Source organism: Poecilia formosa, unplaced genomic scaffold (genome assembly GCF_000485575.1).
Source record: "Poecilia formosa unplaced genomic scaffold, Poecilia_formosa-5.1.2 Scaffold629, whole genome shotgun sequence".
In the NCBI taxonomy this organism is placed as follows: Eukaryota; Metazoa; Chordata; class Actinopteri; order Cyprinodontiformes; family Poeciliidae; genus Poecilia; species Poecilia formosa.
Genome location: NW_006800568.1, coordinates 192,378 through 204,786, shown reverse-complemented (window position 1 = coordinate 204,786; position 12,409 = coordinate 192,378). Strand labels below are relative to the sequence as shown.

General features: G+C 43.6%; 1 protein-coding gene across 1 annotated transcript in view; it reads right to left on the bottom strand.

Annotated features, from left to right (window-relative positions):
• Positions 1-3,689: 3,689 nt before the first annotated feature.
• Positions 3,690-12,409, bottom strand: part of LOC107834453 (myosin-2-like) — a 38,011-nt gene continuing 29,291 nt past the window's right edge. Inside the window, exons 4-5 of the mRNA XM_016665880.1 lie at positions 3,923-4,037; positions 3,690-3,698 (exon numbers count right to left, since the gene is read on the bottom strand). Coding sequence (XP_016521366.1) covers positions 3,690-3,698; positions 3,923-4,037 — 124 coding nt within the window. The remainder of the gene's footprint in view (positions 3,699-3,922; positions 4,038-12,409) is intronic.

The following is a 12,409-nucleotide window of genomic DNA, read 5'->3' as shown; positions in this document are numbered from 1 at the left end:
CAATTTCTTATGTCCTCCAGATGAGAAAGAAGTTGGAAAAGATGACCTCATTGGCTCAGGAACATATGCGTGTCTCTCAACAGAAGCAAAAAACCTGGTATGATCAAACTGCTCATGTAAGGAGTTTTGAACCAGGTCAAAAGGTATTGGTACTGCAACCTACTGATAACAGTAAGTTTTTGGCTCAGTGGCAGGGTCCATACGAGGTTGTTCAAAAACTGGGTCTTACCACCTACAAGATCTGTACTCCAGATCAAAGACGCAGTACTAGAGTTCTTAACATTAACCTACTAAAGGAGTGGGTCTCAAGGCCTGAGGGGAAGCAAGATGTATTTTTTATCAGAAGTGTATCAGATGAGGAGGTGGAGGAACAATACCTGCCTCTACCATCAGCTTCTGCTCTTGACCTGAGTCATCTCTCCCCAGAACAGCAGTTGCAAGTGAGAGCCCGTTGTAATGTCAGTGTGTTTCATGATAATCCTGGACATAGTGATTATATTGAACATGATATTCGTCTGAAAGAGGATGCAGTTGTGAAACGAAGGAGCTACAGAATCCCTGAGCATCTCCTTGGCCCTTTAAAAGAGGAGATTGAATTAATGCTTTCTCTGGGTATCATTGAGACTTCTCACAGTGACTGGTGTAATCCTATTGTCCTTGTACCAGAAAAGGATGGCACCATGAGGTCCTGTATAGACTTCCGCTATTTGAACTCTGTTTCCAAGTTTGACTTGTATCCAACTCCCCGTATCGATTTGATTTGCTGTCTTGGAAAAGCAAAATATCTTATCACCATTGATCTCTCTAAAGGTTATTGGCAGGTTCCCCTTGCCACCAGGTCTTGTGAGCTGACAGCTTTCCTGACACCTTGGGGCCTCCATCAGTTCACCGCATGCCTTTTGGGCTACATGGAGCACCTGTAACCTTCCAGAGGCTTATGGATAAGGTACTGGGAGGTCTTTCAAATTTTGCATCTGCTTATTTATATGATATTGTCATCTACAGTAACAGCTGGGAGGACCATCTGCAACATCTTAGGCTGTTTTTGAGTCTTTTCATGCTGCAGGTCTGACTGTTAATGCAGCTAAATGCACCCTGGCCAAGAAGGAAGTTCAATATCTCAGACATATTATTGGCAATGGAGTCATCAAACCTCAGATCCAGAAGGTTCGAGCAATTCAGTTGTGTCCTCTGCCACAAACCAGGACACAGCTAAAATCCTTCCTTGGAATGTTGGGTTGGTACCATAAGTTAATTCCTAACTTTTCTGCCAGAGCTGCTGTGCTTACAGATATGACCAGTCCCAAGAGACCTAATCAGCTTCAGTGGTCGGAGAAAGCAGAGAGAACTTTTAAGGACATCCAAGGTGCCTTGAGTGGACCTCCAACATTACACTGCCCTGACTTTGACCAGCCATTTATTTTCCAAACTGATGCATCTGGGCGTGGGCTGGGTGCAGTGCTGCTTCAAGGGCCTCCAGGGGGACGTTATCCAATTGCTTTTATAAGCAGAAAGCTCTACCAAGGGAAACTCGATACTCCACTATAGAAAAGGAGTGCCTAGCTGTGAAGTGGGCTTTAGATTCACTCAAATATTATCTGTTGGACACGGTTCATCCTAGAAATGGATCACAAGGCTCTGAATTCTTGAAAGAATGAGACTCAAACAGCAGAATAACTCGCTGGTATCTGGCGATGCAACCATTCCAGTTTGATGTCCATCACATCCCTGGGAAGCTGAACTCTACTGCCGACTACCTGTCACGCTGGCCCATGGAGTTTCCAGAAGAGGGGGAGTGTGTGGAAGTTCCTCCATCTTTTCCTCAGTGTTTGTATTTATTTAAATGTTTTCATATGATTAGAATTTCACTTTTTCTTTGGTGGTGGTTATTGCATTAAGTTGTTTACTAATTTGGGTGCACATATTTAGTAAACATCTTATGTTTATTTAAGATCATTAACATTTTGTTTTGCTGAGTTTAAGGACTGGCTGGCAGAAGGTGGTTGGTCGAAAGGAAAACCAGGAAGTGGAACAGTCCATCAGGCTGCTGGAAGCAGGGGACTTGATGTGAAAGAATCTGCCTCTCTCCACTAGTAGCATAATTGCTAAAGCCTTTTGGTGTTAGGTTATTTTCGTTTTTATAGTTGTGTTAAAGTCAAAATGTTTTAGTTTAAATTAGTCATTTATGTTTATACTGTTAGAGAATTTTCGGTATTATCATTTTGTAATTACTTTAGTTCACATTCAGTCTATAGATTATTGTGATTTTCTGTTTAAAGTGTTCTCTTCCTTATGTGTGTATGAACTGACCTGGAGGTCAGGACTGTCTGTTTCATCTTCATGTGAAACAGTTAACTCTGTGTTTCTCAGACCATAGATCAGATATCACACCTGGTACTGGGTTGTTCGTTGTTTAGGTTAGAAGTTTTACGACCTTTGTTGTTCTTCCTGACTGCCCCTTTTGGCTGTTCTGCTTGGACAATAAAACAGGGGCTCACGCGGAAGCAGACCAGAACTCTCTGTGAACGGCTTGGAGAAGCTGCTATCGGAGATTTCTCCTTTTGCAAAAGCTTGACCATAAAATTCATATACGTTGTCTGTGGTTCTTTTATGTAGGATCAAGAAAAAGTACCTATCATATACATTATTTGTTTTTGTCTCCTTCCCCTCCCCTCCTCGTTTGTGTAGGCCAGCCTGTTTGTATAAATTCCCCTGTGTGTTCATTGTGTGAGGTCAGTTTTTGGTTTATCTTGAGTTATGTTTGCCTTAGTTTTCTTTTGAACCCATTTTGTTACATTCTTTAGATTTGTTGTTGAAACCTTTTGTTAAGATTTTCTTTGGAAAAAATAGAAAATATTTTTTTATATATGCCTTTGTCCTTGTCTTTGACTGGTCGGACCGTCACAGTCCTTTACAGTACTAGTGAGGTCTTGTATGTCAGTTTTAAGATGCGATTGCTCGCTGGAAACAGTATTTACAGAAGGGGATGTGCTTACATCTTCTGAAGCAGCACCTGGCAATACTGGTGATATTAAACAAGCAGCCTGACAAGCCCACTCTGCTCCTGCTGCAACCTCAAAAGCCTCCTGAAACATCTTCACCCCACTCTTGTTGCACTTGATCTGTATCAAGATCGTGATCCAAACTAGCAATGAAACGGGACATTTTCATGTACTACTCACTCACATTTTTCTCAAAATCTGGGAATGCCTCTTTCACTAGACAACATTTATCTGCAGCACAGACTTCCATCGCTTCATTTGGCAGCCAATGACGTGCATTGGGAAAAGTCTGAAATGAGGCAATGACATTCTTCTGACCAAATGCGTCCTGGAGATGCTTTTTGGTAGCCTCTAATTAACTTTGTGTGTCCTTGGGTAAATTGTCCCATGCTATGAAAATCTCAGGTGGCAACAATGTAGATAATTCCAGGGCAAGATTAGTGTCTTTCTAACAAGCTCACTGAATAACCTCATACCGGTAAGCCCACAGTGTAAACTATTCACGTCCGTTGTTGCAGAAGGGTGGAGGGAATGGGATTACCCTGTTCAAAGCAACTGAAATGCATTGCAATGGTGCCCTATACTAATGAAGTATATTTAAACTTTTGACCTTGGAGAAAGTAATAAAAATTGCCTTGAAAAAAATTATCATGTCATTATTCTGGTATAATAGCAAATAGAAAAATGTTAGTAATCCTAATTGACACATAAGACACTGTGAATAAACACATATACTTTTATATAGATTTTATGTAAATGTCTGGTTTTAACTATCTGCTTTAAGGTCGTCATTTTTATAAGGTATTTTTAATCTGACAAAAATTAGAATTCATATGACAACTTACGATTGTGGAAAGTCAGTAAATGAACCTTGTTTTAATTTCATGGGTAATTATCAACAAAGATAAAAGTTTTATTACCTTGGTGAGTCCTAGCTGGTACTGTCCCTCTTCAGCATCAACCATGCTTAGCAGATTTACTGACAGCTCTGTCTCTGACAAGTGGCTGGGCTGTTTGGTCAGTAGAAATCCATACCTACAGAAGAATAGTAAGAACAGTTACTTAGATCAGTGGTGCTCAACCCATTTTTCTCAAAGCCCCCTTTCTTTTTTCCAAGTCAACCTGCGTCCCCCCAAACCCTTGCTGTTTCCCACCTTTCCCAAAAACACACTGAACCGTAATCTCTTTAAAATAATAATAACTAGAAAATTCCTGAAGAAATTTAAATCGGGCCTGCCAAAGTGTGCCCGTTGGTTTGGAACCAGCGTTCTGATGCTAAAAATTAGCATTAATGCTAAAGAAAGCTTCAATGTAGTCAACCTGTGGAGAGTCAGAAGCATGTGGACTAAGCTGTACTTGTACCATTCAGTATGTTGCATACGGTAAAATTAGCCAATGCTAATAATAGCATGAATGGTATCAGTAGCATGTGGGGTATCACTAGCATGTTGTCTGTCACTGACTTACTCAATTCGGTAAACTAAACATGGCTAATGAGTAAGACAATTGGCTTAAAGCTTATTTTAGGTGAAATGCTAATGCTAATGCACTGGCTTGTGCAAGCCAGTTCCATAACTTGAGAGACAGAAAGGTGGAGAATGATTTCTATCTTTATGAGACATCCATGAAATGCTAATGTTTGTTCTAATGTCACTATCCTGAGGAAAAAAAACATAAAAACAGCTTAATATTATTGCACCGCCTATGGCGGTGCACTGACGTGAGAGGAATATGCAGGGTTGTTGGGGTTCTGGGGTTGTTCTTCCATTCTTTGTCCACCAGAGGGGGCTGAGAGGCGTTTTCTACTGGAGGGTGTGTCCATGCTGATACTGCACGCACCTGCAACATATTCCTCATCAGTGGAGGGGTATATCAGCAGGGAGCTGCCGGTACTTCGACGCCAGATTGTTGATCAGTAATGGTACTTTCGGCCTCTGTGAATTCTCTTGTGTAGAATTATTTGAGAAATCTCAGTGACTGTCTCTTCCCTTGTGCGTATCTTCAGTTTATCCCTGTGCTGAAAGAGACGTGGGCACCGTTTTCCAAAGACATCTGATCCAACTCAGATGTCTTTGAGTTGGACAAAGACATCTGTCCAACTCAGACAGATGTCTGGAGGCTTCTTGCCTCCAGAAGCTTACCTTCTGGAGGCAAGGTAAGCTTGCCTCCAGAAGGCAAGCTTACCTTCTGGAGGTAAGCTTGCCTTCTGGAGCTTACCTCCAGAAGGCAAGCTCCTCTGAAGACCCTACCTACCTGTCTGCCCTCCTCCGCCGCCTACTCAGTCCGCCAATCCCGGAGCCTCTTATTTCCCCCCCTTCAAGATCTGGACCCACTCCTATAAGTAAGATCACACATCTCCGTTTAACTCTTCAAACTCCCACTGAACTTGAACTCACCATTCTGTGTTTTGTCCGCACCCCAGATCCCCTGAGACCCAGCCAGGCAGTTCTCCGCTCCTGAAGCACTTTTCATTGTCAGTTTTGTTTTTGCAATAAAATAAGAAACATTTTCCTACACCTCGGAGTGTTTTCTGCATGTGGGTTCGAAAATTGCATGGAACCATGACAGAACAATCTGGCCAAACTATGAACCCAGCAGAAGCTCTCAGACGAACACTTGAAGAACAACATTCCCTAATTCAGAACCATGATCAAGCTTTACAGGAACTAAACCAACGACAAGCAGAAACTTGCAGGTTTTTTACAGAATCCGCAGCAGCAAGGAGCCGCTCCAACTCCACCTTCCGCTCCGGCTCTGATTCAACCCGCTGAACCCCAGTCTAATCAGTTAGTCCACTCCATGTTTTCAGACTACCGGCCACCGAACCCAGAAAGGTTTTCAGGTGATGTAAACAAGTGCAGAGGATTTTTGTTGCAGTGTTCAATCATATTCAACCACTCACCCATTTGTTTCGCCCATGACGGGGCCAAGATCTCTTTCATCATTTCTCAGTTGTCAGGTTGAGCTTTGGATTGGGCCGAGGCGAGGTTTTCCACCCCCGATAACTATGCCATTTCTTTTGCAGAGTTTCTGAAGGAGTTCAAACAGGCATTTAATCAAGACACAGACAGAACCATGACTTCCAGAGATTTGGCTAACATTAAACAAGGACAGAAGACAGTTCACGATTTTGCGGTAGATTTTTGAATTCAGGCAGCCGCTTCCGGCTGGAACTCCACAGCTTTGAAAAGTGCGTTTTTTAATGCCCTCAACGAGTCTATTAAGGATGAATTGGTGACCTTAGACGAACCTGAGACACTTGAGGAACTAATTAGTCTAACCATTCGTTTAGACAACTGGATCCGAGCACGCACGAAGGAAAGAACTAAGAGACATCCCCCCGTCAGAATGTTTCAGTCTTGCATCTCCGCTAACTCAGTCGATCCCCCCAGGGAGTCAGGTGATCCTGAGCCCATGCAAATTGGCCATACGCGCCTCACCCCTGAGGAGAGGCAGAAATGCATTAGATCAAACCTCTGTCTCTACTGTGGGGGTTCAGGGCACTTCATTGCTTCATGCTCCCTTCGAGTAAAAGCCAGAGTCCGTCAGTAGAAGTGAGGAAGCTGGCGGACTACCTCGAAAAGGAAAAGACTCCTCGCTTTCTGTTACCCACTACTCTCCAGTTTCTTGACCAAACTATAACACTGTCGGCTCTGGTCGATTCCGGTTGTGAGCGCAGTCTCATAGACGCCAATTTAGCCCGTCAGATGAAAATTGAAACCGTTAAGTTACCCTCGCCCCTCAGAGTGTCCGCCCTTGATGGGAAGAATTTACAACAAATAACTTATCAGACCAAATCCATAAAACTTCTGGTTTCTGGTAATCATCAAGAAACTATCGCCTTTTATGTTTTCTCTGCCGCTAATTCACCTATAATCCTGGGTTTTGACTGGTTGCAATTACACAACCCACACATTAACTGGTTCGAAGGGAAAATTGAGTCCTGGTCCATTCACTGCCACTCATCATGTCTCCGTTCCGCTGTTCCTCCAGGTGCCCCGCCGGCAAACTTGCAGGAGGCAGACCCACCAGATTTGTCATCCATTCCGGCCGATTACCACGATTTGATTTCCGTGTTCAGTAAGTCTAGAGTGCTGTCTCTACCTCCTCACCGTCCTTACGACTGCGCTATTGACCTGCTTCCTGAAGCCCCTCTGCCTAACAGTCGTTTATATAACATTTCCAAGCCTGAGAGAGAAACGTTGGAAAGATATATAAAGGAATCGCAAGAGGCTGGCTTAATTCGCCCCTCCTCTTCCCCGTTAGGGGCGGGTTTCTTCTTTGTGGGGAAGAAAGATGGTTCACTAAGACCATGCACTGACTACCGAGGGTTGAACCAGATAACAGTAAAGAACAAATATCCCCTGCCACTCCACTCCTCGGCTTTTGAACCAGTTCACGGTGCAACCATTTTTTCTAAATTAGATCTTAGAAATGTGTATCATCTCTTCTGCATTCGAGAAGGAGACGAATGGAAAACGGCATTCAAGACACCGTTAGGGCATTTTGAATATCTAGTTATGCCGTTTGGTCCGACAAACGCCCCTGTCTGCTTTCAAGCACTCATAGACGATGTCCTAAGAGACTTTATAAATGTGTTTGTCTTCGTGTATCTGGATGACATTTTGATCTACTCAAAGAACCTCGTTGAACACAAGAAACATGTCCGCCTCATTCTTCACCGCCTTTTGGAAAACAAACTTTTTGTCAAAGCAGAGAATTGCGAATTCCATCAACCCTCTGTGACCTTCTTAGGTTTTGTCCTGGAGGGCAGACAGGTGAAACCAGCGGAGGAGAAGATTCAGGAGGTGTTAAATTGGCCCACTCCTCAAACTCGAAAACAATTTCAGAGGTTCCTGGGTTTCGCTAACTTTTACCATCGCTTCATTAAGAATTACAGTCAAATAGCCCAACCTTTAACCGCTCTCACTTCGGTCAAGATCCCATTCACCTGGACGTCAGAAGCAGACGCTGCTTTCAGTCGGCTTAAGAACATGTTTGCCAGTGCTCCCATCTTAATTCAACCTGACCCAGATAAGCAGTTTGTTGTGCTGAACTAAAGAACATACGAAGCCATCCTAATTTACTAGGACCACAAACACCGGTTTTACAATGATCAGAAGAATTAAATCTAGATGACTCAAATAATTTAACTGTCCACAGCATCAATTAGACTTTAGTAATTTTATTAGCAAGCTTTAGCAAGGGAAAAAAGACATACAGCATTTCAATAAGAAATTAAAACTTTTAAGAATTTTTAGAAATTACTCCTACTTCTAACCCTACTCTGTGTCTTAGTCTAAATAGAGACTTTGGGGGAGGCAGTATTACTCAAACCCAGACTCAGAGACGATCTTGGCAGCAGAAAACTTTAACGTCCATGGATGGAGTCCTGTCTTTGTCTTGGCAGAATCCTTTCAGAATAAATCCAAAGTTGAACTGGTGAGAATCCTCAACGAACTCAGTTCTTTATCCAAATGATCTTTGTCTATTCCCCATGTCCACTGCAGCATCGTTGTAATCCTTCGGGTTGAGGGTAGGGCTGCAGTCGAATAAGAATCCCGGGTTGTGGGTAAACGGATCTTGTTCCATCCTTGTGCAGCGAGCAGTCGTCCCGGGGTATCACCACGCAGCCCTCCGTTGATTCTGCATCTCCATGTGTGCTCGACTCGAACGCTGCGGAACAAAGAACCCCGATCCTTCTGTCTGGTGTCTTTTTATTCTTATCAGCAGCCACACACTTTCTTTCCTCACGTGCGTTTTTCCTTGACGTCAACTGCCTTTTGGTTGGCCTCAACCTTCAGATGAACTGCCTTGTTTTTTAGAACTGAACTTTCTGAAGTTCTCTGTTTGCCCTCTGCACCCGTTTCCTTCATGCATCTCAAAAATCTCACTTCCTGTTTCTGCTTGGAGAGATGATCTCATATCCATCACCATCTTGGAGACATGATGTCTGTTCTAATGACCTAATGCCTTGGTCACCTCTGCTCTCCTTTCGGTTCCTCTTTTCCCCTGACCTATTACCTACCATCTACCTCCAACACAACATCAGTGGCCTTTAGTTACAGTTACACATTTCACCACATTTCAAGTTCAATGTCAAAATCACATTTATAACCTTTTAGTTTCTCTGATTTAGCATTCATTTATAATTTTATAATAATCATTACTTATTAGTTACTCTTATTAATCATGATGTGAGTTATTACAGACATTTCTGAAAAGAAACCAAGAATAATTCATTATTCTAATTATTTGACACCATAGTTACAGTTACTTCTTTCACCTTTAAGTACTTCCATAAGTATAAGAGTAAGTGTAAATATTCTTATAATCAAACCAACATCAACCACTGGTTAAACCAATATTAATTATTGGCTTAATCATAAGTTATCATTATTAATTCAAGTATTTTACTCTGGGTTTTATCCAATTACTCAAAATGTTTAGATTTTATTCTTTAAACCTTTAATGCTCAAAATGAGCAGTCTGAACTATTTTTAATCACTGCAGGCTGGAAACTTCCTCTTTCTTCAGGAAACCTGCTCTTCCTGTTACATGACTCTCTTTCTGTCTGACTATGATTTTTTATGATTAAATAGAAAAAAGTAGAATTAAAGCAAAGTTTGCAGGACACTATAACACACACAACCAGATTAATTTTATTGCCGTCTGACTCTACTGTTGGGTCTTGATGTCACCTGTGTAATCAGTTTTAAAGATAACTTTATTTATTGTTATTATTAAACTAAAATCTCCATCATGGGGAAGTGGGCTGAGCTCGACTTTTTCTCGACAATATACAATAAGCAAAAAGACTAAACCCCCCGTCAGTCGCGGTGGTCTTTATTTGTCTCTCGTTTCAATCTATCCATTTCTTACCAGCCTGGATCCCGTAACGTCAAACCGGATGCCCTGTCCAGAATCCATTCCCCAGACGACTCAGTGAAGGTTCCCACCTCAATTCTTCCACCCAGTTGTTCAGTGGCCGCTGTGACTTGGGAAATTGAGGACCTGGTTAAACAGGCTCAGCAGTCTGAACCCGACCCTGGTACTGGCCCGGAGAATAGAATGCATGTTCCCACCAGTATCAGAAGCAGACTGATTAGTTGGATGCATTCGGCTAAATTTTCTGCTCATCCCAGTGTTAGCCGAACGATTGCTCTGGTCTCACGGAGATTTTGGTGGTCGTCCCTCCATAAAGATGTTAGAGAGTACATTCTCTCTTGCCCTGTTTGTGCTCGAAACAAGGCTTCGCACTTACCCCTATCTGGTCTCTTGCTGCCATTATCTGTTCCCAGACGCCCGTGGTCTCACATCGCTGTGAATTTCATCACAGGACTGCCAGTCTCTCAAGGTATGACCACCATTCTTACCATAGTTGATCGATTTTCTAAGTCATGTCATTTGGTTCCTTTAAGAAAGCTCCCATCTGCCCTGCAAACTGCCCAGCTCCTTGTGAAACACGTTTTTCACCTTCATGGGATCCCGCAAGAGATCCTGTCCCACCGGGGTCCCCAATTTACATCTCAGGTTTGGAGACATTTTTGTTCTGCACTCGAGGCAAGAATTTCTTTAACCTCTGGATATCACCCGCAGTCTAATGGTCAAACCGAGCGTATGAACCAGGAACTGGAGTCTGCCTTGAAATGCCTCACTTCCAATAATCCTTCTGACTGGTGCCAATTTCTCACATGGATTGCATGCACTGGCCACTCCCCATTTGAAGTATCGTTAGGATACCAGCCTCCCCTTTTTCCTGCTGACAAGAAAGACATTTCTGTAACTTCAGTTCAGCATCATATTCGCCGCTGCCAGTCCATATGGACCCAAACGGTTTAGGCTCTGAACAGAACGGCTGAAGAAAACCACCGCTTTGCGGACCGGAGGAGAAGACCAGCTCCTTCCTACTCTCCTGGAGATAAGGTTTGGTTGTCTACCAAGGACATTCCATTAAAAGCTATGTCCAAGAAACTCTCCCCACGTTTTATCGGTCCTTATGAGATTGAGAAGTTGATCAATCCGTCCGCTGTCCATCTCCGCCTTCCAGCATCTCTCCGGATACACCCTACATTTAATGTTTCCCAGTTGAAGCCTGTCCTAACCAGTCCCTTGTGCCCGCCTCCCACATCCCCTCCTCCCGCCCGGGATGTTGATGGCCAGCCTGCCTACTCCGTCCGCCGAATCGTGGACTCCCGTCGGCGAGGTCGGGGATGGCAGTACCTCGTCGACTGGGAGGGTTACGGTCCGGAGGAACGGTCTTGGGTTCCTAGTTCGTTTATTTTAGATCCCTCCCTTATTTCTGATTATCGCTCTTCCCTCCCATCCTGTTCTTCTGGACCACCAGGTGGCGGTCGTTGGGGGTGGGGGGTACTGTTGGGGTTCTGGAGTTGTTCTTCCATTCTTTGTCCACCAGAGGGGGCTGAGAGGCGTTTTCTCCTGGAGGGTGTGTCCATGCTGATATTGCATGCACCTGCAACATATCCCTCATCAGTGGAGGGATATGTTGCTCCACTGTACCCCAGCAGGGAGCTGCCGGTACTTCGACGCCAGATTGTTGATCAGTAATGGTACTTTCGGCCTCTGTGAATTCTCTTGTGTAGAATTATTTGAGAAACCTCAGTGACCGTCTCTTCCCTTGTGCATATCTTCAGATTATTCCTGTGCTGAAAGAGACGTGGGCACCGTTTTCCAAAGACATCTGATCCAACTCTCCCAAGTCCTCCAGCCGGCAAGCTCCTCTGAAGACCCTACGTCCGCCCTCCTCTGCCGCCTACTCAGTACGCCAATCCCGGAGCCTCTTATTTCCCCCCCCTTCAAGATCTGGACCCACTCCTATAAGTAAGATCACACATCTCCGTTTAACTCTTCAAACTCCCACTGAACTTGAACTCACCATTCTGTGTTTTGTCCACACCCCTCTATGAGAGGCCCCATGGGCCAAAACTTACAAACTCTCTTACACATACTATCAAACTCTCTCACATTCACAGTCAAACTCTCTTACATTCACAGTCAAACTCTCTTACACGTACTATCAAACTCTCTGACAGAGTTTGATTGCAACGGAAGTTAACTTAAAATTTCAGTTTCTGATTGGACCCCAGACAGGAGTAGGCGGGTTTTCACGGACAGAAAAATAGCTTAGCAGCAGCGAGTAACAGAGGCAACTAATATTTTAAATGACATCGTTAGCGCTCCCACAGTAATGTCCGCATTATCAGAAGTGTTTAGAAGCCGACAGCCAGCATCGGAAACCCCATCTATCAGTGGGATAAAGCTAGCCATCTCTTCGGAAATGGCAGTAAAGCCAGCCTGCACTCGATTTTAATGTGCGCGACAAGTTATGGCGCTCTCTTTTCAAAATAAAAGCGCATCTCCAGTTTATGTTTGATTCACACATCAAG